Source organism: Nestor notabilis, unplaced genomic scaffold (genome assembly GCF_000696875.1).
Source record: "Nestor notabilis isolate BGI_N333 unplaced genomic scaffold, ASM69687v1 scaffold8776, whole genome shotgun sequence".
Lineage (NCBI taxonomy): Eukaryota > Metazoa > Chordata > Aves > Psittaciformes > Psittacidae > Nestor > Nestor notabilis.
In genome coordinates, this window is record NW_009931444.1 from 8,618 (window position 1) to 35,153 (window position 26,536).

The 26,536-nt window shown below is 43.0% G+C and overlaps 2 protein-coding genes across 2 annotated transcripts in view; both read right to left on the bottom strand.

Moving 5' to 3' along the window:
- Window positions 1-5,305: 5,305 nt before the first annotated feature.
- LOC104406807 (high affinity choline transporter 1-like) lies at window positions 5,306-12,662 on the bottom strand. The gene is made up of 8 exons (XM_010015902.1): window positions 12,485-12,662; window positions 11,362-11,475; window positions 9,668-9,823; window positions 9,072-9,220; window positions 8,428-8,571; window positions 7,329-7,482; window positions 6,236-6,453; window positions 5,306-5,827 (listed from the first exon to the last, which is right to left on the bottom strand). Exons 1-8 carry the CDS (start codon window positions 12,660-12,662, stop codon window positions 5,306-5,308), a joined length of 1,635 nt encoding a protein of 544 aa, XP_010014204.1.
- Window positions 12,663-18,686: 6,024 nt separating this feature from the next.
- LOC104406805 (transmembrane 4 L6 family member 1-like) overlaps window positions 18,687-26,536 on the bottom strand; it is a 10,889-nt gene continuing 3,039 nt past the window's right edge. The window contains exons 2-5 of the mRNA XM_010015900.1: window positions 25,800-25,865; window positions 20,184-20,329; window positions 19,236-19,422; window positions 18,687-18,745 (exon numbers count right to left, since the gene is read on the bottom strand). Of these exons, the coding sequence (XP_010014202.1) occupies window positions 18,725-18,745; window positions 19,236-19,422; window positions 20,184-20,329; window positions 25,800-25,865 (420 nt within the window). The 3' untranslated portion in view covers window positions 18,687-18,724. The remainder of the gene's footprint in view (window positions 18,746-19,235; window positions 19,423-20,183; window positions 20,330-25,799; window positions 25,866-26,536) is intronic.

Genomic DNA, 26,536 nt, shown 5'->3' on the forward strand with positions numbered 1-26,536 from the left:
TTCATTGTTAGAACTCAAGGGTAACAAGCAGGGCTATGAGCATTTGGCAGCATTAAGCTAGAGGTGGTAGTGGTTGACTGGATGGAACCTGATTGCCCGTCTCTAGCAGGGTTGGGAGAAGTAAGGAACAGAAGACATCACTGGGGTTTGTCTGTCTGAACTCTGGGCTGGACATCACATACAACTGGGCTCCCCTGAATGATCTGCCTAAAACAGAACTGCCAGAAAAGCTCCCAGTTTCACTGTAGCATTTTCAGTGATGAAGAATCCACCTCAACCCTTGGCAAATTGTTCTAACATTTAATGGACCTTACATTAAAAATGCTGAGCCTGTTCTGTAGCCTGAGTTTGTCTAGTTTGAACTTTAACTTAAGACTTCTGGGTATTTTCAAAGCCCAGCCTGAGACAGAAAGGAGACATATCAAAACAGCAGGAACATGCGCAGAGCATGATTCATCTCATCTGAATTTCAACACTATAGTGCATAACATCACTCTGGGCTTCCTTTCAGGACAGCACAGCCAACAGTTGTTTTTAGACTGTGATTCACCTGATCTGTCTATAAAGATCTGTGTGTTAGATTGCCCATTAGGCTGCACTGAAGTGCATCTCATTTGACGAGCTGAGCACACGATGCGGACTGCTCCTCATTGCCTACCCAGTCACTGATAAGTGCAGTTCAATAGCATGATGTCCAAAATCAGCCTCATTAGAGATTCAGATGTTGGATGATAATTTCCTACTTGTAATTACATTTCAGGACCTGTCAGTAAGCCAGTTGTTAATCCACCTAATGTACATGCATTGATTTTGTATTGTTCTTGTTTCTTAATCAGATTTCTGTCTGATACATCTCAGATGCTCCACGGGATATGGAGTCTAAAAATGTTGAGGAAAACCAGGACAATGGAAGCTTCAGGGTATCTCAGTGGATGCTGCCAGCCCAGGCGACAGTAGAGTGCTGTCCAGATGCTGGTGTTTGCTACTGTTGCATGAGTTTTCTCAACTCATGCAATAAAAGTGTTATGTAAAACAGAACATTCTTCCAAAGATCTCAAAATCCTTCCTGGAGTCAACTAAAATGCTGTCCCTCTTTGGGTACTGGGTAAGTGAAGCATGAGTGCGTCAGAGTTGTTGCCTAAGGTAGATTTGCAAAGTCTAACTTGTGCAGCAGTACCGCCAGGGTCAGGTAAGAGAGCTGGTGGAGGGAAACTGAGGTAGGGAGGAGGAAAATGGACATCTCTTCCCAGGCAGATTGTACATAACATAAAGAGACCTGGCAAAAGATTAAACAAACAAACAATCAATCAATCAAACAAACAAACACAAAACCAAAACAATCAGAACCCACAAAACAACCATTTGGCCAAAGAACTGAAACAAAATACTGTCTGTTCTTGAGGCTGTTTAATAGTGAAGGCAGATGTTTCCCAGCTGACTTAACGAAAACTTTAGCTATACATCATTTGTGATGTTCATGCTTTTGTGTCTGATAATGGAAACATTACTCCAGTTCACATTATTCTCCTTCTTTTTATTATTATGGTCAGCCCAAATTCCAGTCACAAAGATGATCCTGGCCCCAAACTGTGGTGCAGAGAAAGCCGTGCATCCCAGCCTTCCCTGGAGAGAAGGGATTGCCTCAAAGTTTTAAGGATCAGCAAAGCAAGATGACTTTTTCCCTGGATTTACAAATGTCCTGCTGTGAGAGATTAATGCCATTCAGTTATTCCCTTGATACAGGAGCACAAAGGTCAATGGTGGTCTAGAGCAGGAGAAGTTATCAGAAGATGAAAAAGCTCTGCTAGCTGGGCTGCTGTATTCTCCAGCAGAGGTTGTAGAGAAGTCTGAGAACTGGAAGGGAAGATTGGTGTGGAGCATGAGGGGTAAAGCCAGAGAGCATGGTATTTGAATGGAAACAATGAAAGGGTCATCCTGGCCCCACACAGATCATAGCTCATGTGGAAATATTTCCTGCCAGTGCTAGAAATGTCTGGCAAACCTGCAAGTGTTTCTTTCCTTTCTTGCTGGCCTTCAGGTATTATTTCAATGAGGACACCCTTAGGAAATCCTAAAAACGAGCATAAATGAAAAGAGGAAGAAATACAGATTTCCCCTCAAAATTGTTATGCTCCTATTTTTTCTCATGTGCATAAACCAGGCATCCAAAGATGCTGAGAACTCACTGCAAACCATTTGCTTCCCAAATTGCAGGCCTTTTCTTTTTACTTTTAATTAGACATGACAGATAGGGTATTATTAACCTCAAAAATGCCAGAAACAGGTAGCAGCTGCCTAGGCTGAGAAAAAGTTCATGAAAACTGGGACTGTACAGTCATTGGCACAGACACATCTGAAGGGCAAAGAAGGTAAATCCACAAATGGAGAGGTAAACTGGGGCCCTTCAGTGAGCGAATTCTTTATAAAGAGGGGGCAAGGAAAAGAAGGGAATACTGAACTGGAGGCAGTAACCTGTGAGAGGAATGATTTCATGGGAGCTGGGTCATTATCCCCCATGCTGGCAACACCTCAAGGACTTCGGGTGTGCTGGACTGGAACAACTAGGCATTTTGTCATTAAGTACAGGCTAGAATTGCTTTTATATTTATTTTACTTGCAGCTATTTGCTTTCAAAACTTTGTCTGACCTTGATGAATGTTTTCTTTTTAAGCTTGCTGGGGGATGTTCTGAGGAGAGAGTCATATAAGGATGGAAAATGGCAAACATTTGGGAGAGTTACAGTAATTGTGTCTTTGCCATTTTCATCTCTCCACACAAAGCAGAGCGTGTGTTAGTGGTATGAAATCCAGAGAAGCTTTGTAAAGGCAAGTGTCTCTGCTGAGTATGCCAGATACCCCTTGGAACACTAAGACTTTCCTATTTGAAGTCGCAGGGAGTTTTCTGTGCTGGTGCTGGGTGGTGACATGATGGTGGTGGTGCCGCTCTTCAGCCGAGCACTGTCGTAGGGAGCTGCGGATCTATTGCCCACCAGGCCAAGTGTGTGAGCATGGAAAGGCTTTAATGTCAAACTTCTGGACTCTCCAGGGATAAGTTGGGCATGGTGGTGTAGAGAAAAGGTATCTCCAGATGTTGTCATTTGCCTTTCAGATCTGCTGGGTGGGATGGTCAATGAGAGGGATGCTCAATGAGTGGGTTGGTGACCTTGACATGAGGACATTGGAGTTTCACTCTCATCTGGGCTGTGCAGCAGGTCTGTGCTCCTGTGCAAGTGCAGCATGTCAGCTTTGGTCTGGTCCTCACAGAGGGCTGTACAGTTCCCCAAACTAGGTCACCCCTAAATCTTGCAGGGGCGTATGCTTCTGGTGCTATGGTAATGATAGCTTTGGTGTCTCCCTTAGCTAAGCACGACCTCACATGCTCCCACTCAAATCACTGGGGTGTGAAAGACTTGAGGGGGTGACTGCCCAGGGCCATGGTTAATGGTAATGCTTTTAATTTTAAAAACACTTTTTTCCCTTTTCTAGACACATGTTATAATTAATATTTCATGACAGTCTCTAGAGATACAGGAAAGAATTTCTGGTCTTGGCTTAACAAAGCATATCAACAGGGAAGTTAAGTGTGCCCAAGTGGTTACTAACACTAGGGCAAAGCATAAAGTTGTGTGATATTTTTCTGGTGAGGAGCAGAATCTCCACCTTGCTGATGATGGGTGTTTTAAGGAAGATGGATGGTCCCTTTGAGTAGCAGCGTCATCAAAGCCATATCTAGAGCTTAGGGCTGCCTTGGTACAGCTCAGAGTGACGTGTGGCTCCTCGCTGAGCTTGCTGTGGCCAAACATGGTGGCACCAGCGGAGTTTCTTACCTTGTGCATGCACAGCGGGGTGTTCAGCACGTGCTGGAAGCAGTTTACCAAGCAGCAGATTGTTTTCACTCTCAGGTTTCTCTGCTGTGGGGTATTTCGGGTACGTCAGTAATTATCCTCCAACAGTGCTGGCTATTTCTACGCACAGCAGCTCCCACAAGCACTTTGTAAAGGTTCTGTGGCGAGGGACTGCCCAGAGCATGGTTCCGGCTGTTTGGGTAGCTTGCAACTGACCCCTGGTGAGCCAGTGTTTAAAACAACAGCCATCCATAAGCCATCACTGCATCTTCCTTCCGAATCTTTATTTTGGCTCCCATCTTAATGACCCATCCCGCTGTGGGATGGTCTTGGTCCATCAGACTTCAGGCTAGAGGCCAGACTCACTAGTTATCTGGGTTGCTTCTGACCCATTGAGAATTTAAGCAGACAAGGTTTCAGGGGCTTTTCTGTACACACCTGGTGGGTTGAACCTTTTGGGATCTTGCCCTCAGGATTTAGTGTACCTGCAGGCAGGTTCAGGATCGGTTTCCAGCACCTTTCTGTCACCGCAGTCCTCTGAGTTCTCACACCCCAGTTTGTGTATGTATCCCACACCATCCCACAGCTGCGCCTGGGTAACACCTCACACAAGTGATTTAACCAGGTGTTTTAGAGAAGGCTCATTCTAAGGAGTCTTTCTGGCACCTCCATTTTTGCAGCTGGTTGAGTTTTTATAAATATTATAAATACAGTAAACATAAGTGGCTATGTAAAACTTTCTTATCCAGTAATTAAGGGCTGTTGTTTCATCTTGCTCATCTACTTTTGCCCTACCAGGTCATATGAGAGGCGATGTCCTTCCCTCAGCCACGTGGCAGCAGACTGGCTCTGTGACCTGAGACCACGGCTGGGGAGAGGTGTATGCAAAAGCTTTTGTGGTATCAAGGAAAGCTTTGTAAAGCATACAAGGAATGGTGCAGAACTGATATTACTGCTGGACTGCTGTGGTGGTTGCACTGCACTCAGTAATCTGTGTTTTTATAGATCCCATGCACTCCCCAGGGATGATTATGCTAAAACCCCAGCTGTTGTAATGGCAACAGGTTTGCTCAACTGTTTTTTAATCAAGAATACCCAATCTATTAAACATGAATTTGTCTCCTTTGTGGTGAGAAAAGTATGTGACTTGAGAATGCCATAAATGTTTGAGAGTGATTTATAGTCCTGCTTTCGGGTGGGGTGCAAGGGGCACCCCAAAGTGAACACTGCTGGGGCCCAAGGTGCCCCGTGGCCACCACCACACCACCATACTCCATCAGCACACACCTTTAATCACTGCAGACTCCAAGCTCACACATTCTCCTTGCGCAGAGTGCATCTTTATCACTCTATGAGGACTTTAAATAATTCATTGCTGGAAAAGCAAAGGGAAAAGCAATGCTGTTTGTGCCATAGTCTAATTGCTGAATGCGCTGTGTTCTTTCAAATGAGGCCTCACATTTAAGCCTGATTCTCTTCTAGTGCAACCATCGATGAATCCATCTGTTTCTCCATCTGCTGCAGGGGGATGAGGGTGCTGGTTCCCCCCATGATATTGCAAACATCCCACCTGTGGGGAAGGAGGTTCCTCTGAAACAAGACTGTAGCCAGGTACGAAACAGCAACGATTGTCCCCAGGGTGAGAAGCATGGTGAATGTTCTAAAGGGGAAGAGCTGGCTGTAGGTCCCATTCACCAGGGAGCAGGCTGGGTAGCAGATGATGGGGGGGATGCTCAGGGCAGGCTCCCCTGCCAGCAGCCTCAGGAGGAGTCCAACCAAGAAGCCGGCAGCAGAGCCATAGGAGTTGGTCCTGGGAATGAAAAGGGCGCAGCAGAGCTGGGGGAAGAGCAGGACATACACCAGCTCCCCGCTGAGGAACCAGAGGTCGTAGACAGAGCTGGAGTAAAAAGCCAGACCTGCAGCACCAGCCCCAAACGTCAGCATGGAAGTTCTCATGGCCCATAAGACCTCCATCTCGGTAGCCTGTAAAACAGAGATTGTAACATAACAGACATGACGTTTACTGGTGGGGTAACCAGCACTGCTCTGGGCTGCTTCTCAACCAAGCCATTGCTACTTTCAGACAGTGCTTGCCCAAGGCAGGCACCCCTGCAGATGGAGCTGCCCTTTATAATTTCAATGAAGTCTCATGAATATCCCAGTCCAAACTTTATACCAGTCATTTTAGAAAGAGAAAATCTCATCAGTAAGGGTATTTGCATCCCTACCATGCATATGAACACCTCTGACCTATGTTTGAAGTGCTCAACTCGTTTCAGCAGCTGAAGGAGAGACATCTCAAACTGCAGACCACACAGACTGGATTTGTAATAGTCTTGTAACAAGGCACCACTCCTGACACCAAAACTACTGAATGCTGTGACCAAGTACCTTTTTTCTCAGGATTTTCCTGTAGATATTGTGAGCAAACATGGAGCCGGCAGAGAGAAGAGCAGAATCTGCAGAAGACATTGCAGCAGCAGCGATGGCTCCCAAACCCACAATGGAGATGTATGCTGGGCAGAGATAGTGCAAAACAAGTGGCAGTACCATTGCCGATTCCCCTCTCTCAAGTGGACTCGGAAGTCCGTAGCTTGTCTGGTTCCAGTCTTTAAAACAGAACAAGGAAAACACAATAATTCCTTCATGGACATTTCTGCTGCCTTTCCACAGGGACCAGTCACTGCAGGGCTAAGGACTAAGTCCCATTTGGTATTTTTAGGAGTTGGATCAGTTTTTTGGATTTTCTTATGCTCTCCTGTGATTCCCCTTAGCAAGCTGCAGCTCTCATGAGATCAAAGACTTTCCTTTTCCCCACTAGCATCTATACAAATAGCTGTGCTTTGTGTGTTTCCAGAAGTGGGACAGTTAAAGGTCAACCTGCTAGACCCTGTTCATGAGGAGAAGGGCGTTTTGCTCTGATGCCATTAGTGACAGTGAGTTAATGAGTTCAACTGATTTATTTATGTATTTGGTGACTTGGCTGCTCTTTAACACTTGCTTCCAGCTAACACAGGACCGATTCCCTGGGTGAGGGCTGTGCGTTCACAGGACTGAACTTGATTCCTTCAAACAGGTTTTCTTCAGCACCTTATTAACAGTCTGCAGTACTAATGCTGGATCTTACAAGCAGAAGGCATTAACAGAAGCAAGCATAAGATTTCTTGGAAAACAGGATTATTTAGGGATTTAGAGGGTCTGCTTTCATCTTTCCTCAACTCAAGGTCCGTGAAAAGCCATTTCATTGTAATGAAATAGCATTAAACAGGTCTTGAAGCTTTTTAAATGTCTCTAAGTAGTTGTTCACTGAACCTCAGAGGGCTCCACATTTCTGGTGCAGACCATCTAGCTCGGTGGCCAGGGCTACACTTTAAAGTACACAAGACTAGTCAATTTGAAGTCTAAATCAGGACTTCTTTGGATCCTGTTTTAATCATCTTTGACAAAAACATGTTCATTATTCAGAGATAAACAATTAGTTTACCTGTTGATGCTGCAACTGCACCAATGAGCACAGAGGGGATGGCCATTGAAAAGCACCCAAGTCCAGAGAGGTAGGAGATGAGCTTTGCCTGTCCTGGCGAGGCAGTGGAGAGCACTCTTTGGAAGTAAGTTTGCCATGGGATGCTCCCAAGCACCTGAAACATTCAGATGTTACCAGTGATACCCACCAGGCTGCTGGTTGCTGTAGGGCATCATCCTTCCATTCAGATGGATGATAGTCTTTACTGTTATAAAACTCTCATTTCAAACACATTAATGTTGCCCAGCTTTAATTACCAAGGATGATATTTCTGATGGCTGAGGGTGTCCTTTTCCTTTGTTTCCATTGTGCTGGATGTGAAATTTTGATCAAAACACGTTAATGTTTTGGCAGACTGAGAAAGCTAAAGAACAGGTTGCTTGACATAGCGAAACAGGCTCAGAGAAAGGAAAAGAGAAGTTTTTGTGACAAACCCACCCCCACTCAGCTAGAATATAATCTAAGATTAAAAATAAAATCAACATTTTCACTTTCTTACCAGGCAAATTTCATCAGAGAAAATCTGAAGATGCTGTCTTCACCAAACAAGCTCAAGCTCCTGTGTGACCCTGTTACCAGTCTAGCAAGAGTATAACAACCTCCTATAGTCTTGGCTATACTGGTAGCTCAAAATGTGAGTTGTGCAGCGGAGCCAGTGGCACCGTGCCTGCTGATGACCTGCAGTCATGTCATTTTAGGTCTTTTTTTTTGTTTCAAACAGAGGGGATTTTACATAATTATGTTAAAAGCACACTATTGAGGCTGCAAGACCAACCTCTCAGAAAGCCTCATTTAGGTGCCAGGAGTGGAACTAGCTGCCTGGATGCTCTTACTCAAGAAGTACCTTCCTTCCCGTGGGTAAAGGATTGTCCCTACTGCTTCTTTCCTTCCCTTCCCTGAGCCCTGGATCTCACAGTCCGTTCAGTGTGCTGCAGAGTGGAAGAGCAAAGGTTTCGCACATCATCCTGCCAAGTGCGCAATGTAGGGCTCCTGGCTGGAAGAACCACAAGTCCCAACATAATCCCTTCTCCCAACCACTTTTCCAAGAAATGCTCCATACCAGGTAGAAGAAGTCATCCAGCCACCTTCCAAGGTACTGTTTTTCTATCTTCCCAATCCAAGGGTCTTGGTAAGACTGATGAGTTGCAGTGTAATAAATACTTTCTGTTGCAGAGTTCATCAGGGCAAAGGGGATACAGACCCACTAGGATAGAAATGGAAATAGTTGACAATTTCCCCCTTCTTGGACAGTGTATTTAGATATTGAAATTGAGGTAGATGTAGAACAGAAAGTTACATAAGATTAAACCCAGACTAAGAGTTTTCCTTTCTCCCCCTTCCTTACTCTAAATCTACATGTTTCTGGTTCATGGCATTATCTAGAACACGAGTCTATAATTCAGATCAATTGGTGCCTTCAGTACACAGACCCTTCTCCTTTCCAGCCAAGATAGTTTTACACAGGTTCTGCAGAACTTACTTGTGAGCAGCCATGTCTGCCCAGCAAGGCCAGCAGCTTGTGTGAGCACTGTCTGAAATTCATAAGGACTTTAAGATGTTTCAGAAGACCCATTCTCCTGAAGAGGAACTGTAGGGCAAGGGCCAGTATTGGAGTTTATTTTGGCCTGAGACATACTGAAAAGAAGAGCAGGTTTTCTTTGCCTTAGTTAGGAATATGGTTACTAAGAAATGCACAGGACTTGCCAGGCTGATGGTAATGAAAACCAGCTGGATGACATCTGTGTATGCAACCGAGTAGAGGCCTCCCAGTAGAGTGTAAAGTATGACAGTGCATGCTGAGACGACGATAGCCAAAGGGCCGCTGATGCTCAAGATGACCCTCATTGTTGCTCCTGCAGACAAGGACAGCAGTCAGACATTTTAAGACAGATTTCATATGCGCAGAATACAGAATAAATAAGAATATGTTGTCCCCTTGATGCCAGCACACCACAACGAATGAGAAGTGAATGGTCTACAGACAGTGGGCAGAGTGGGGACTCAGGAGAGCTCGTGTTCCCTTTCTGCTCTTCTGCTACCTTGCTGAATGGCCTTTGCCAAGGCACTTCACCCTTTTGCATCTGTTCTCCCACAGGCAAGAGGAAGGTACTAACTTATATTACCAGGCCTCTCTATTATAATATCATATTTTCCCCAAATGAGAAACACTTGTGCTCCTCTCACAAAAGGAGACATGAAGCACAACTTTCCACAGTTTAGTCCAACACAATTCCTGAATGTGTGTTACACTCTTATAGTTGTGCCACATGCCTCTAACAAATATAACAGTAGGTGTTTACCCAGGGATGCCAGGATAGCTGCAAACCAGAGCACTTCTCCTAGCAGTGGTGGAATGAAGAGTAAACTTCCCATCACGTTCCCGTAGGTTTCCTGAAGGGGATCCATCACTGTCAGGTAATGCTTGGATCTCATTGGATTTACAAAGAAGAAACCACCTGTCAAAAGTGATGTCATTTGGGTAGAATTTTGCATATACTGTAGTATTTGGCTATCAGACCTGTATAGTGAATGTGGTATTTGTATATAATGGATCCTAAAGAATGTTGCAGCCAACCAGACATGAGGACCTCAATTTACTTGTCTAAATGTGGGGTTTCATCCGTCTGAGGGGTCCTAGGTTCTAAAGGACACCTGCTTACAGCTGTCAGATAAGAGTCTCCCCTTTTGGCAGACATACCTATTTCCAGAGTGGCTATTGGAGGCCAGATAAGACCCACTAGGGCACCCCAAATGGTGTAAGATAGCTGTGTGACTGTAACAGGAATTTGGCTTAAAGGACACCCACATATAGTCTCCTCTCCATCTTCAATGACCTACCAACCTGAGACACAATGTTTTCTGAAATGCTTCCTGTGGAACATGTCAGTAGACAGAATGAGGCACTGAAGACTCCTGTTTGGTTAAAAAAGAACCAAACTTTTGTCCTTAATCATGTGGCACAACCTGTTGATATACGTTCCTTTTCTGGTTATATTTTCATTTTGGTGGCTTCATTGTCTCTTCCCAGAACAATATTGTTTTAATCTGCGTGTTGAGCTGTGTCCCACCCTCCTTCATCTAAATATTAGACTTCAGATGCACAGCTGTCTCATTAAAACCAAAGAATACGTATTGTGCCTAACCCTGAAGCCAACAGGACTGCTTGTCTGGGCACTACTGACCTGAGTAAAGATTGCAGGATCAGACCTGCACTCCTCAATTTCATTAGTAAGAATTACTCACATAAGAAATGCTGGCAGTTTATTTCCAAGCCTGATTCACATTCACGTCAGTTGGACTCTTTTCTCTGACTTGAGAATAATGGTTATTGTTCTTTTAGAAATTCCTGTGCAAGGTCTGCACAGTTCTTGCTTTAATCATCCCATGTCCCTAGAGAGTTATGGTATAACTCAGTGGAAGAAACTGTGGTTTTGGCAAGACAGCTGAACCTCAGCGTGAGTCCATTAATTCTTGGAGTTAGATATGGCGACTTAGGTATAGCACACTGCAAACCTAGCTTAGTTTCAACCGAATAATGACCAGATGTAAAGTGGGATGAGCTGCTCATCCTGAGATGAGACTACGTAAAAGAATGCATTTTAGTGGAAAGATCAAGACAGTATTATTTAATTACACAGAAATTTTGAAGAAAAAATTAAAACTATACCAACACTCTCAGTAGTGAATATGTATAAGAGACTATGATGAAAAAGCAATAAGCACATAGCCACATGCTTCTAAAGTCCTCAGATAGATAAGATTTTTGTCCTATAAATTACTCCAAGCAGGCAATACTCTACACTAGCTCCAAGCTACCCTAATTTCTTATGTTTCAGTTTAGAGGACCGCATTATAAATGTTTATTCTGGATCTATTGGACACTGAAGAAACAAAATCACATTTAAAATGTACTCTGTACTGTGTGACACATCTTAATATACCCATATGATTATTTTTTTAAAGCTTATGTGTCCAGATCATGTGAATTATTTACCAATAACAAGGGACAAGGCAAATCCCACGGGTGCCTGGACCCACAATAGTCCTTTTGAAGGCAGGTAGACAATTTCAGCTGTGCCATTGATGTAGGCTCCTCCAACCCAGGTGGCTGTAAACACAGAAGATGGAAAAGTAAGAATCACAATACATATTCTCAATTAGTGTTGTAGAAGAGAGTTTATAAACCTTTTTAGCATACAAATATTTAATCACACTTCTATTTTCTTTACAATGTTCTCTCCCAAAGTAAGATGTGCTGCTGGGTACAGGTAACAGAATTAAAATCTCAGTCTAAATAGTTTCCCAGGTTCAAGACTGAATATCAATGAGTGCATGGAAAAGCTCAGTGTTTCAACTTTTAGAGGCAATCTGAATATACTAATTTAATTTTTCCCAGTGGAAGATTTCTGCTGGAGCCAGCAGAACTGCCTCTGTTTTTCTGTCATGACTGAAAGACCAGCCTTCATGAGCATCACTTACACAGTCTAAGAGAATAGACATTAGGAAAAAAGATGCAAGCAGACTTTGCAGCCAGAATCCACACCTGTAACACGGCTGAAGTGCTTCAGCCATGCAAATACCACTCAGGGAAACCTCCACAAACAAGGGCCAGAGAAGCTAATTTCAGGTGATGCCAGGCAGTAAGGAGAGAAAAGGGAAGCGGAGGGCAGCACTTAGTGGGGAAGCATTTTCGCTTTAGAAGATAGCCCAGTGCAGCAATTTATTCCACACAGAGCTGGATTGTTCCAAGAGTAAAATTATTCTGTCACGCAGGATAACAAAAACTGGTTAAGATTAAGACCACAGCCCTCCTTAATGAAAAACATCATATTCTTCAGTTGTTCTTAAATTAAACTCTTTAACTTTTAACTAAACTCTTAAATTAATCTCTTTAATTTAAAAGAATCTACATAAACATTAAGTTCTGCTCAGTGTGAAGAGGTTTAGAAGAATCCATCCCAAAATGATTCATGAAACCATACTCCTTTAAAGCCACACTTAGGTAAAATCTGCCCTGACATTAAAGAAGTTCACTTGCTTTGAAAGCAAAGTCCCCCAGATCTATTTAATGCACGTCTTTTAAGAAGATTTTTTGAAAGTCTTTTAAGAAAACTTACCTGTTGCAGTAAACAATCCAATGAAAACATTTATATTCCTGCCTCCAACTATGGCCATTTCAGTTGGGTTTCTATTCTGCTGATCCTTTTTACTTTTCCAAGAAGCCCAAATTCCAATAGCTAAAGTTAATATAAAAAACATACTCAAAGATAGTAAGCCTGGTATATTTAGAGCCATTTTCTGTTGCTTAATTTAGATCATAGAGAGAAATAATGACTTGATGATAATATTCTTTGATCAAGTCCACAATCAGAAAAAATATAGGCAAAAAAAAGTCAGAAAAAATAGTGCTGGTTGTAAAGAAACTGCTAATTATTACTTTGCTGTACTTTGCAAGGAAAGGTGCAGTACAAAACACTTCGATACACCAAAAGTCTTGTGAACTGGATGCAGAGCCTCTGTCTTTGGAGGACTACAGCCAATTCTTTAGTCTTTCCCCTTCTTCAGAAGATAACCAGTCTTCTTTTTCAGGATAGCAGAGATTAAGAGGGTAGGAATTAGTGCTGATAACAGCAATGGAGTAATGATGTGAGGGGTAATACTAGCTTGGCTTAAAGGAGGGGAAATGTTATGTTTTGTCTGATATGCAGTGGTATGAAAATGATTTGTATTTCTCTAGGTTCTAGGCACAAGGCTAACGCAGAAGATAGGGATAAGACTTTTCCTGTTTAAAGTTGACTGAACTAAACCCACAATAATCTTCAAAATAAACCTAGGAAATAGTAAAAGAATTTTTAGCACAAAAAGGGGCACTGTGAATTATAAAGGCACATTTTCTGGTTGGTAATTCCTAACACTCTCACCTTAAAGATACCCACTACAAAGTCATAGAAACTGCAGCTGCTGGTGGCAATGGAGCCACTGCTTTCTCTGGGTTGCCTTCCTTGCTCAAAACTGGATGTTTCAAAAACATTTTACACACAGTTTACACACAGACACACACTAAGCTTCTTTCTTCAAGCAAATGTTTTGCAGTGTATTTCCTAGGCAGGAACAGCATAGGGATGAAGGTACATGCAGTCAAGTCTCAGTGCACTCTGCAGCCAGGCAATCCTGGGATGAAATACCTATCATTTCAGCCTTCATGTGGGGGTCAACCAAATTCAGCACGTCCAAAGCAAGACTTGGATTTGTTCTTTGATATCTGCAGAGAACGTCTGGACTAACTCTGCTTTTTATCATCTTGAAAAACAAAACAATAAAAAGTGGCAGGCATGAAAATCAGCAGTGAAATTTCATGTAAAAATCCAGAGGGATGGAGGGCAGATGTGGTGGGGCAAAATGTAAGTGAAAACATAGTTCATCTGAAGCTGGGTGATGGTATACAGTGCATGGAAGAAGGACTGTAAAAGCATGAGAAGATACCAAGAAGACCAATTCCTCTCTGAAACTCTTGTGCTCTTTTGCCATTAGAGGACTCTCAGCTAACAAACACATCTATTCTGCAAAATATTAAAGACATCTCACTAATGAAGAGGTGTTTGAGGTGGCTTCGCCTCGCCGATGGAGAGTTGCAGCTTCAGGTGTCAGCTGCTGTGCTGCTCACTTGAAGCTCCCTGCGTAACCCATGGGGACAAATATGCAACTTTAGGAGGTGATTCACTGACCTATTTTAGGTCCTATGAGGCAGGACAGGGTGAAGGCAGATCTCAGACTGCTGGATTCAAGGCTGCTTTTAGAAGCAGTTTCACTATACCCAATAGATGTTCCAAGGCTTGTTTTGGATGCTCACAGAGATGGCTGGTGCCACCTGAGATGTAATAAAGCTTCTGAGATGTCCACATGGTCAAGCAGACGTTTCAGAGCCCCTCTTGGAGACAGATGCCCTTCTGGAGCAGCAGCCACGATATTCTTGTGTATCACAGAATCACAGATTCATAGAATGGTTCTGAGTATATCTACCTGAGGGATACTCAGGTTTGCTCTTATTCTCTCCTTATCACTTGACCTTGACGGAACAAATTCTAATAGGTGGTTGGGAAAAATAGAGGAGTGCCTGGAAGAAAGTGAGGAGTGCTGTGTAGCAGGGAAGTTACCTGTCTATGGTGGGAATGGTCTGCACTTTAGTGACATCTGCACTTACAGCTACTCAGCTTTGAAGCTAACCCACAGAAAGAAATAAAGATGGACAAAACAGTGGCATCTGTGCCTAAGGTAAATCTGTTGCCCTGCCCTGCTTTTCTGGGCTAAATGTGCTACATTATTGATGATGAGCTTTAGATGGCCCTCTGTGCCCCATGGGCTAATGACTAAAGGGGTGGAAGAGATCCCGCAGGGAAGGGTCTTTCTGAAGGGTGGCTGTCCCCTCTCACTCCTCTGGAAAAAGACAAGCCCAACAATATGGTGAAATAAACTACTCTGAGAATCTGTTATGTTATTTTATTTTATTCTGTTTTGTTTTGTTTTGTTTTATTTTATTTTTTAAATATATTTCCTTTGGGTTTTAAGTTGTTTGCAAAGAAGTGGCTGCCTGTGAGGAGTTTTGCTGGGAGACGGGACATGGGGCTGGGGCTGGGGCAGTAGAGCAGAGGCCCTGGCACAGGGAGGGCTGTGAGGACCAACCTTTCACTGGTTTGCTTTGCTCTTTGTGCCAAGAAAAACCCAGCACTGGGCCTGAGGCGTCTCAGCTATTTGCATCAAAATGATCTGACAGTTCCTCTTGAAATGAGATGGTTTGAACAAGTCTGTGGTTTCCAGCCCAGGTATTTGAATCATGTCCTTGATCCTGGAAGCTGAAACACTGGGCTGTTGGTCTCTAAACGTTTACAGTTTCTCAGATGGTGTTCTTGGTCTAAAGTTTTATTCCTATCCCAAGTCAACCCTGGGAACAATTTTTTCTCTTCCAATCAACATGGATTTGCATGTGGCTGATCTACATGAGTTTCAAATGTGGAAGACAGAGGGATAATTAGATTAGAAAGTAATATATTTTTACTCCTTCTTTGAGAGCCTGTGTGGTGAGACTGCAGAGTAATCAATAGAAAAATTCAACAAATGTTTTTTCATTATGCCTGTGTGAGTTTATGACCATTAATTATTTAAGATTGATAGAGAAGACATACTGATAAGTAGAAAGAAAGAAAGAGAGAAAGAGAGAGAAAGAAAGAAAAGAAAAGGAAATAAAGAAGGAAGGAAAGAAGGAAAGGAAGAAAGAAAGGAAGAAAGAAGACTAGAGATTAAAGACAGATATAGAAAAATATTATGAGTTCCTCAGTTTTACTAAATTCTTCATGCATACAATATACAAAACATTTCAGAAACAAAATGTCACTTCCTTTTTTAGGAGATTTCCCTGAAATAATTACTTCCATTTTGGAAAAAAAAAAAGCCCACATAAACAACAACAACAAAACCCCTTAAAATCTGTAGTAATCCCAATTCTGAAACATGATATCTTTATTCCACCCAACTCTGTCCAAGTCAAATTTGTTCTTAGTGGTATTATGCAGCCCTTTGCTTCTGAAGCCCACCAGAAAAGCCTGGGTTTGCAGGTATCGCCGCAGTTCTTGATGAGAGGAGCTGCTCCTGTTGCAATGTGCTGGCTGGATCCCAGAGAAGGGTCTTGTGGTACTTCAGGCTTTGACTCATGTAAAAGGTGAATGAAGTGATCCAAAAACCCACAAGCTGAAAGATTTCACCAAATTTTAGCCACCTTTATGCATCTTGGCTAAGTGAAGTTTTAGCTTCCTTGTGTTTGCAAGAGACAGGCATTTGCCTTGGTCACCCAGACCTCTGTGTTGGTAGCTCCATCTGAGATACTTGGGTCTCTAGACATCTGTGAGTGGCTCTCAGGTGTGACAGAGGACATGTGCCACCTTGCATCTGGAGGTCGGGCAGGATGCTTGGCTGCATTACAAATGTCACCAAATGCTCCCGTCTAGGGTAGACACTGGATCTTCATAGAATCATAGAATGCTTTGGGTTGTAAAGGACTGTAAGATCATCTAGTTCCAACCCCCAAATCCAATTCTGATCTTGTTCAGAAAGGCAATGCCTCCCATCTTGCCTTAGACATCTCTTTCAGTGTGGGCTGGGGGAAAGCTACCTCTCCTATGGACAATGTAGCTTGATGCCTGTCCGAGGAAAGACTGCTTTTCAGTGGTTCAAGTTAGATACTTTACTTTCTGTGTTATTCCGTGTCTCTTCCTACAGGAGCTAATTTGAAGTCACGAGTCCTTTAGGTCACACAGATCAAGACAGAAAATAACTTCAGAATAACAATATTTAATATTTATATATCAGTGAGGCCAGTGATTGCCCAGTTGGCAGAACAGAGGGTGTCCCTGTAAGCGTGCAAATGTGACACTAAACATCCTCAGGGCAGGACAGCTTGGAGCAAACACACGACAGCAGTACGGTGCATGTACTGTTCTGTGCTGGAGGTGGTGTGTGCCAGCGGGTACTGCTCCCTCTCCCAGTGCTGGCACAGCCCAAACTGCATCTAACATTGAGATGAGAGTCAGGGAGACAAGACTAAAGGATGAGGGCAGGGCTGGTGTTCAGGGACCATGAAGAGCTCATAGAGCCCCTCTGCTGATGAAGGAGTCTCCGCCTGACTACATGGTGAATATCCTCACTTCTAGCTGCACCCTTAAGTCTTTTCCTGGTTGAATCAGTTGGCTTTATTTTGATGTCTGCTTTATGTCGTAGCACTGCCCAGGCTTCACTGCTGACAATAGACATGAGCTATTTAAGCCACCTGACAGATTTGGATGCTCCTAGCTGTGATTGCAAACTTTGACAAGTCTTATGCATTTCTTTTGTTACAGAATGTACTTTTAAGTTTTATAGGTCAAATTTTGTGCTTTAGGGGTGAAGCGATGCTCCAAGGAAGTATACCTGTGCTCCTCACCTAGTGTAGCTGACATTTTCTTCTTTATTTTATGTGAAGGGGACACTTACACAAAGCATTTTATGTGCCACATTAGAGGACAGCACAAACAGCCATGTGTGTCTGCACCAATTGTGCTCAAATAACTTGCTCCCGTGCTACAATGCAGAAATATGAACAACTTTTGACTGAGAAAACATCAGTGTTTCTCTTTGAAAAAGAGACTCCAAGTGCTTTGACTACATTCAGATTTTCACAACTGCGTACGTGCATTCTGGATGGATAAAGGTTCTCTTACAGTTTGGCTGACTCAGGGAAGGCAGTGGCATGCCCAAGAATCAACCTTTGAGGAAGTCACCGAAATGATGGGGTTTCTGAAATTTGCCAGTCATGGACGTCAGCATTAAGGGCTTGATCTTGAGTGATGATGGGGAATTACACAGTTCCCGGTTGGGATTACTGGTGCTGTAACACCAAGACTGATGCAATTTGTTGCCTTTCAGATTGTATCTCTTATTTGCTACCAAGCTGCACGTAATTACTACCTTTATCAATTTAATGTTTATCTTTACCAGTTAATTGCTTTGTCCATGTGATCTATTCTAGAACAGCCCTTTGTGGAAATTAGTGAAGTTCCTATGGAGTCTCCTGTGGGTATAACTGGTGGTGAGGTTCTCCCCTCTTTCATTAAGCCAGACATTTCTAAACTCTTGCTGCAAACCCTATGGTCTGTATAGACTCAAATGCCACATCTCTCAGATGCTCCTGAAGAACTGATTTAGGAGTGCACTGGACTTTGTCAAACATGTCAGCAAGCTATTGAATGGGCACAGGGGGATTTGGCTCCAGAGTGGCTGAAAACTGTGCTTCAGTTGCCTCTGTGGTGTCACATATGCCACCCAATATATTCCATGCACGTCCTAATTTAAATCTGGAAATGTCCAGTTAGCAAGTTAATGGTAACAGACAAGGTGAGCTTATGGTGGGATCTGGGGAGGACGGGAGGTTATTTACATCCAGCCAGAGAGCTCCTGGTGCAGCTGATAAATGTGTGCATTAACAACAGATCAGTTTCCCATATACACAAGAGGGCAAGTGGAGAGATTTATTTGGGAACTGTTGTGTTTTATGTGCGAGTATGGCAGTGAGGACCAGACAGATTGGTGGTTTTGCCAATACCTACTGAGATCTAGTAGATATATTTAGAGAGATGAAAAGCTGGAGTCTCAGGTCTGAGTGATCCAGACCTTTTCCACCCTGACTTCTTTACAAAAAATTCATTTTCCCCCATGAAACTTTTGACATTTTAGGCTTTCTTTGTTGTCTCCCCATAAATACAGCACAGCACTATCCTTATCGTATGTGAATCAGCAGCTCACTGCTTGTCTTGTCATTCCCTGTAGATCATTCACATTCCAGAAATATTTGTCTGAAAGGCAATGAATGAAAGATGATTAATTAATATTCTAGGGGGTATCAGACTTACTGCAAGCATTTTGTGCAATGGAAATAAACAGTGAAAAGAAAGCAACGGTGATAAATGAAACTTAAAAGACTTCTTTAATTCTGTAAAATGACATTTTTACTGCTCTTGACCCCTCTACTTCTCATCCCTCTCTCTTACAGAAGCCAGGGGTCATTACCCTTCGTCCAAAAGGCTTCTTGAATGGGAACACAACCATGCAACCAAGTATGTTGCATCACACTGCTCCGCTGTTCTGAAATATCTGAGGACCAAGTTATCCCTGACTACAGTGTGATGGAGAGAGAGACAGTGTGCATCTGTACTGCCTCAGCTCCCTGGAGGAGCTCATTCAGGGGCTGTGCTGACCTCTCTGGTCATATACCATTACCAGAGCCTGAAAAACAAAAAGTGGTAAAAATATAAAGTACTCCGATACCTTTTCCTGCATACCAACCTTTCTTTTCCTCATACATGTGCCACATATGAAGCCAGTGAGTCCGTTGATGACTTGAATAAAACAAAGAATAGCTTCAATCACACCAATGGCCAGGAGAATAGAGAAAAGGGTGATATTCCAAAGGATGATGTTTTCAGGTTCTTTGCAAATGCTCCATGTTGTCTGATTGAACAAATAATTGCCTCTGTGATAGAGAAAATTAATTGGCAAGGTATTAGAAAGTATGAATTTGAGAATGTTTTCTGTGTTTCCTGGTATGACACTTTCTGAACTTGATTGCACAAAATGAGTCTCAAATTCTACTATAATTGGTAAAAGCTGGTGATTCTCTTCAGAATTCTCTTTGCAGAGGTGCAAAGTGAGACACATCTGTACTTTGTTGCATGCAAGAGAATCTCCCTTTTGTTTCATGGTAGTGTTAGTAACTAAAAGGAAGGGACCATAATGATTTTAAAGCATCTCTCCATATTCTCCACTTCCTGCTGTGCTATCTCAGCCCAGTCTATCCATAACCTCTACCTCTGGCTTGAAGAGAATGGTTGCCAAGGTTAACTTTAAAGATTCAGAGAAGATTTTTGCTTTGCTTTTCAGAAGCTGTTAGACTAATTCATGATGATTTAACAGATTAATGTGACATACCTATCAAACATTTCCTTTTGACTCCAATGGGAGTCACAGCTCAGCAGCCTTTTGAAAGTCTGGTGCAACTTGCACAAGGGGCTGCTGACAAGCACCGCAAAAGAAACTCAGGCAGCTTTCTCAGAGATGACTCCTTGGTCAAAGAGGTGACCAGCTGGAACACACTACTCAGAGAAATGTGAATTTAAGTGTAGACAGGGTGGACCACCAGTTCGTGTTGGGAAAATCATAACGTGATATAGAAAGATGTGGGGGGAGTTAGGGAAGGCAGAGTTGGAGGAGTTAAGGTTGGTAAGTCGTACTCACTCCAGAGTGTCATTCCTGAAAGGATAGAGGTATTCTCCATCACCTGTGTCACACAGAGGGCCCCCAATCAGCCCCAGTGAGGAGATGACCACACAATATGCTCCTCCGGCAAATCCCAGCACAGCCAGGACCACTGACAGCAGCATCTGAAAGGGAAAAGACCTTCAGCATCACATGCACAGAGGCTTGAGTAGCACGGAAATTTTACACTGAATGGGAAGGAATTGTCTTTATCTGTTTCTTACTGTGTGCTGAAACTCATAGTAATAGCATGATATTCGTGAGGATAAAAATCAGCTGACTTTGCTGGACTGCATAGCTATCCTAGATGCTAAAGGATTTCAGACTGTATTTGCTTTGCTTTGTTTTTAGAAGTGGCTAAGCCCAGAGCTTTACTTCTTCAGAGATTCACATTTGACCCATCAATTATGAAAAATCTGGTGGGACTTCTTTCAAAAAGCCAGTAAGAAGCCAGTACTGGCTTGAGATGGTCCATATCATGTGCCTTGGCACTTCCATCTCTTCACCAAGAGCACCTTTCTCAGCCCTTGTACCAACAGAAACTAGAAAGCAGCTACTGAACCATGTATGAAAGTGACAGAAGATGCATTAATTGTTTTTGTTAATTGATGAGGAATGTAAAAAAAGCCTTCTTCATTGCTGCTTTTTTTAATTTTGCAACGGCCTGACGTGGTTACCACTGCTCGTGTTGAGAAATCTAATTGTGCTGCATGTGGCAACGAACCATCAGTGACTTCGAATTACATGTAATGTACCTGTACTTTTTACATTGGCCACTCCCACAGAAACGTTACCTTTACTCAGTCTTCTATCAATGGATGGGTTGTACCCCATTGCTGTTTGTATACAGCAACAAGAATGTCAGGAGGGTACTACTGTGGTGTATTTGGGACAGGCTTCCCACTAGTCTTGTTGAGAGTCACTGCTTGTGGTTGTTCACAACCCTGCCAAGAAGGAGTAGAGAGGAGAAACCCTGGAGGAGACTGAGAGAGCCAGGGCAAGGCTTGGACTAGGGCAAGGCAGTGAGACTGCCTCAGAGTCAGGGCAGAGGCACAGCTGAGGAAGCGCATGGGAAACATTCCTGTCCATGACTTGGGTTTGAAGCCAAATACCACAGGCCTCACATTTCCCTGTTGCCAGCAAATACCAGTGGAATCTAACAGCCCACAAGGAAGGTAGAAACCTTCCCCTAATGGAGCTCTGCACTAGAGTCAAATGGAAATGTCCACCATCCATGGTGGAGATTTGTGACATAGTCTTGAAAACTATTCACTGTCTAAACATGTTCAAGCTAGTGAATGCAGTTTCCAACTTGCAGCTGATGACTGCTTCCTATAAAACTTTGTTTGCTGTTGGTGTGTGAATTGACTCATTTTGTGTGTTGTTTTGCCTCTAAAGCAATCATTGAGTTAGAAGTTGCTGGGATTTCTCATGAGATTTATTTAATCATTACTGATTAATAAGTCAGTCCTTTTTCTGCTAAGGTGGATACTCTTTCTGTCTTTATCAGTGTGCTGGCTGACTTGCCTCTTAGCAGAGCTTCATTGTCAGCAAATATAGGTAATTTAGTATATTGTCCTGGATCAAAGCAGTGCCTGGGTTGTAGCTGATGCACTGTCTCATAATAAGATCACCAGCCATGTCTTGCGGTGAAGGTGAGTGAGATACTCTGAAACTCCTACCTATGCTGAACCCCTTCTCCTCATCTGTTTTCTCATTTATTTCAGTTGTGCATTCTGCATCTTGGTTGAAGGATCTTAATTACGCTAACAACTAGTTGTAGCACAGCATAGCAGTATGGGGCATCCTAAAGATAATTATGATAGTAAAAGTCAAATGGTCTTTTGCTATTACTGTGTTTTATGACAGTGATTAGTACTAGTAGTATTCATCAGTGTTATCTTTGATGACTGTTCTCTGACACATGATTTTCTCATCTGAAACCTGTTGACTGTATGACTAACTTCATCTCATCTATTTCGCTTACCGTGTGCACAATCATATAGACAAGGACTTCACCGTAGCTGTTAGATTACCTTTCCTCAGCATTTTCTAGACATGCAGTGGTATTTCCCCCTTATATCTATTGTTCTGAGAATTTTCTGGAGGCTTGCCCCATAATCCGTGGAAATACAAGAATTTTATTAACTATCTCATCATCTCAACCTTTCAGCATTTTCCCTATTGTGCTTTTTTTTTTCCTTCATGTTTTTATTTCCCCATCTGTGTCCTCAGTTGCAACATAAGGTCTAAGATGGGATGCTTGAGTTTGTTGAAATTAGTTTCCCATGGGAAACACCATGGTCTGATCTTCTTTTAATGTTTTCCCTGCTTTATCCTTCACACAATTGGATTGTCTCTGGTGAGATGAGGAAGTCTTTTAGCATTTATTCTTTGAGCATTTGCATCAGCTGCTTTGGTGAAGTTATCAAGTTCCTTGTGTCCCAGCTTGTGTTCCTCTTTATTGCCCTGGTTCTTGTTTCATGCACATTTCTTCCCTGTTTCTGTCTCTGGAAGTGTTTGTTTTGGTTTGGGTTTTTGGGGTATTTTTTAATTAATATTCTGTCTGGTTATCCAGATATCTCTGCTTATCTAGGTTTCTTTGTCTGGGAAACTGCTATGGCTATGCTTTTCTACTAGTAACTCTTAAGGAAGGCTTAAAGAGACATACTGGAGTATGTTTGCAGATGCAGTGACAGAAGCTGCATTTTGGGGGACCTTTTGTCCTCAATGTGCCGGTGCAGTGGATGCTTTCAGATGCATTCATCCTAAGCTGCAAGACATGGAAGCTTTGTAAATCTGCTACTTTCCAAAGTCATTACTTGCATTATGCAAGGACAAGAAGCCATCCAGGTATGTTTGTAGGCAACAATTTGAAATGGATTAATGAAAAAACTTACTCAATGCAGCACATAATCACTGGGAACTGGAGAACTCAATAAAGAGAATAAAAAGGATGAGAAATATAATAATTATTATTGCTGTTGTTGATACTTCAGAAGAAGGTAAAGGCTTTGATGAAGTCTGAAACTATTAAACCAGGAATTGTGCAAAATATAATAGGATTGAGTCCCTACCCTGAGGGAAATGGTAATGTTCTGATTGAATAATAATTCTAATCAGTATTAGTTCTCTAGCTTTTTTTCTTTTCCCGTATGAAAAGCAATGCTGAGTATTCAGTATAAATGATCATTTTACACCTGAGGTCCCCAAAGCAGAAAGGTGGCCAAACAAGCCTTTGGATTACAGAGGCTCCTGAGTAGCTCCAGTGTGGGCTAGTTCCCTGACAATACATGGAAGGTGGTGGACACACCACTAAGAGCCTGGTGACTCACACTATACATACCCTGCCTTGGGTGTACAGCCTATAGTCAGAGCATCTGAGCAACTCTGCTGTGAGTGTCTGTACATTTCCTCCCACTATCCCCAGAGCAAAGTTTCCTGAGGTTTCTTCTCCTGAAGAAGCACATTATTAGCCTTCAGATCTCCCTGCAATACACACCTCTTTTGCATGCTTGGAAATCACTTTTCCCCAGGAGCTGTGCAGGGGAAACTATTGTTTTAAATGCCATTCATAGCCACTTGCTCTTTGCTCATGTCCCCAACTCATCTCTACTTTGAGCCACATTCTGTTTAAAACAGGGTGACTTGTAAAGCTTCACCCCTTTCCACCTCAGAGAGGTGGGAAATTCCCACAGTCTCAGAAGACAGCGTTTTCAGAGATGCACTGTCCCCACCGAGCCTGTTCTCTAGTAGTACTACCCTATTCTTGAGTATTAGTAGCTACTCTATTCTTGAGTAGCTTCATCACTTGGCCATCAGCTAATTCTCTTTATACAAATATCATAGCACGTAATCATAGAGTCATAGAGTGGTTTGGGTTGGAAGGGACCGTAAAGATCATCTAGTTCCATCCCCCCCTGCCACGAGCAGGAACACCTTCCACTAGACCAGGTTGATCAAAGCTCCATCCAATAATCAAACTGCCTTCTCAACAATGCCTATTGTATTCCTCTATAACAGCAAATAAGGAAGAGGAGGAACAGCTTGTAAGTAACCGATCAGTGATGGGAAGGTGCAGACAGGATACCTTGGTATCTACGTGCTGCTGCCAGGAATGGCTTAGACAGTGAAAGGGTGATGGAGGGGAATGGAGGAGAGTGGGGGTTCTGTGGATGTGGGCTACTGGGTGGCACTGTGCTACCACCTGAATTAGTGGGGAGTGAACCCAGCCACTCTGGGGAAGTTTGGCTCTTGGCTCTGTAATATTTAGCGCTGGGATGAAGGGCAGAGAATGGAGACCTGAGATGCCATCTGAACTGAGCCCAGTTCAGCTGGATTCCCCGTCGTGACTTACCATGTTCACCAGTGTGGGAACACCCACAGTATGCCTGTTTTCACCAGTGTATGCCTGTTTTCACCAGTGTATGCCTGTTTTCACCACTATGGCTGTCTCCACCACCTCACTCAGAATGAGGAGAAGCAGCTGGCTCAGGCACCGGGTTCAAGGTGCCTAGACTCAAGCCCAGCTCTGCAACTGCCGACTTGGCTGTTGTTAGCATCTTTTTTGTGCACATGACCTTGGGTAAAATCAATGTAGCGGCATGTCCCTTGGAATGTATTTATTGACATTAATGAAAAATGTTATTTTGGCATTATGAATAATTAATTACTTAAGTAAAACATCTTGAAGAGGTAAAGGTCTTCTCATGGATGAAACTAAACATTAATTGAGGAGTGCGGAAGAGACATGCTTTGTTGTATGGAATCTCTCATTCCAGGCTGCTTCTGGGAAGGATGCAGACTAAAAAAAACCATTTCTAAATCAACTTATTTTTGCTAATAATGATATCCACATAGAAGCCTGTGCCCAGGGCACGAGGATTAGCAGAGATGCCTGTGTACAACACATTGCTTTATAATATTCTTAATTATGAAGGAAAAAAGTCTCTCTGGCTTTTCTCTGGATGGCAGAAAGCCCAAATTGCATTTGCATCTTTCATGTACATTGTGCTCAGAAAAATGTGTGCTACAGGTCACAGCTGTAGGAAGCAGCACTGGCTCCTTGGTACCAGCCACAGCAGCTCAGGCTTTTAGCATGGGCCTGCAAAATAGGGGACCTATCTGCCCTTACAAAGGTAGGCAGGGATTGAACGTGTGGAAAAGCAAATTGCCATGGAAGGGTATGGAGGAAACAGGGTCAGTTGGAAGCAGAAAGAACAGGCAGCTGTTTCAGTGTTTAGGGGTGCCTTGAGCAGGAGGAAGCTGGAGCCAGATTTCACTTAATGTGGGATGAAGTAAAGTAGCTTTGTACCCCTCTGCCCTCAGTGTTGTGCCTAAATGCTCCAGCACCTGCCCCAGCTGAGTATGACTTCCCTCCTATCAGTGGCTATCATAACATTCTTGTTGGCTAACTGAGCTCTCAGCCCCAGCCCAGGGACGCTGTAGATCAAGCTCCTCTTCTGCATTTCCCTGACATGGTTGTTGATTGTGGTGCCATGGTTTGTCATTGTACATTTCCACCTGCTGAGCAGCCATTTAAGATCTATTGCACAAACCCTGTAGCTCCATTTCAACACTTAAACATCCACTTACCCCACATCTGTTAGCGCAACATCCTGCTCCGCCTGCTCCCAGCATCATGAATGCTGGTAAAATAACCTGTGAGAAAAGAACAAGCTGAATTGGTGTGCAGTACTTCTGCTGGGACGGGTTTTAAAGTCTAGGAGCTGGGGCATCATGTTCCTCAAACGCAAACCACCTTCTGCCTCTTCTTTGTGAGTTACACTTGCTTAGACGTTGGTGCTTGCTGAAGAGAAGCTGTAACCCACATCTAGAGCTGGCTAGCAAGTTCCTGGTACAGTGACTCTGATTGCTGAAGCTCTGCTGCTTCTTTTCAGTAGGGGTTTGGTTTGGGTTTTTTTTTCCACGAATAAATGTATCTCAGAAATTCTCAAAAATGAAATTTCTGTTTGGAAAAGATGCATCAGTGCAGTAAGAACTAAGTTTAAATTTTCTGAGCATCCTGCTCCGGATTACAATTGAGAAATCAGTCTCAAACTTCCTGAAACACATCTGACTCTGGATCTTTGTGCTAAGCTTCTGGAAAACCTACAAAATGGACTTCTCTAAACAGGGAACTCCCAGTTAACATCAGCTTTCTCCATGGCAATTATCAGGTGGAGCTGGAGTGATATGACGAAGTCGGTAGCCATCTGTGTCTCAGGGTATAATGTCACCTTACAGAAGCACTCTGGAGATAGGAAAAGCTGCATTTAGCTTGGTAGCTAGAGGGCAAGGAAGCTTCTGTGGGTCTAGCTGTGCAGCCAGAA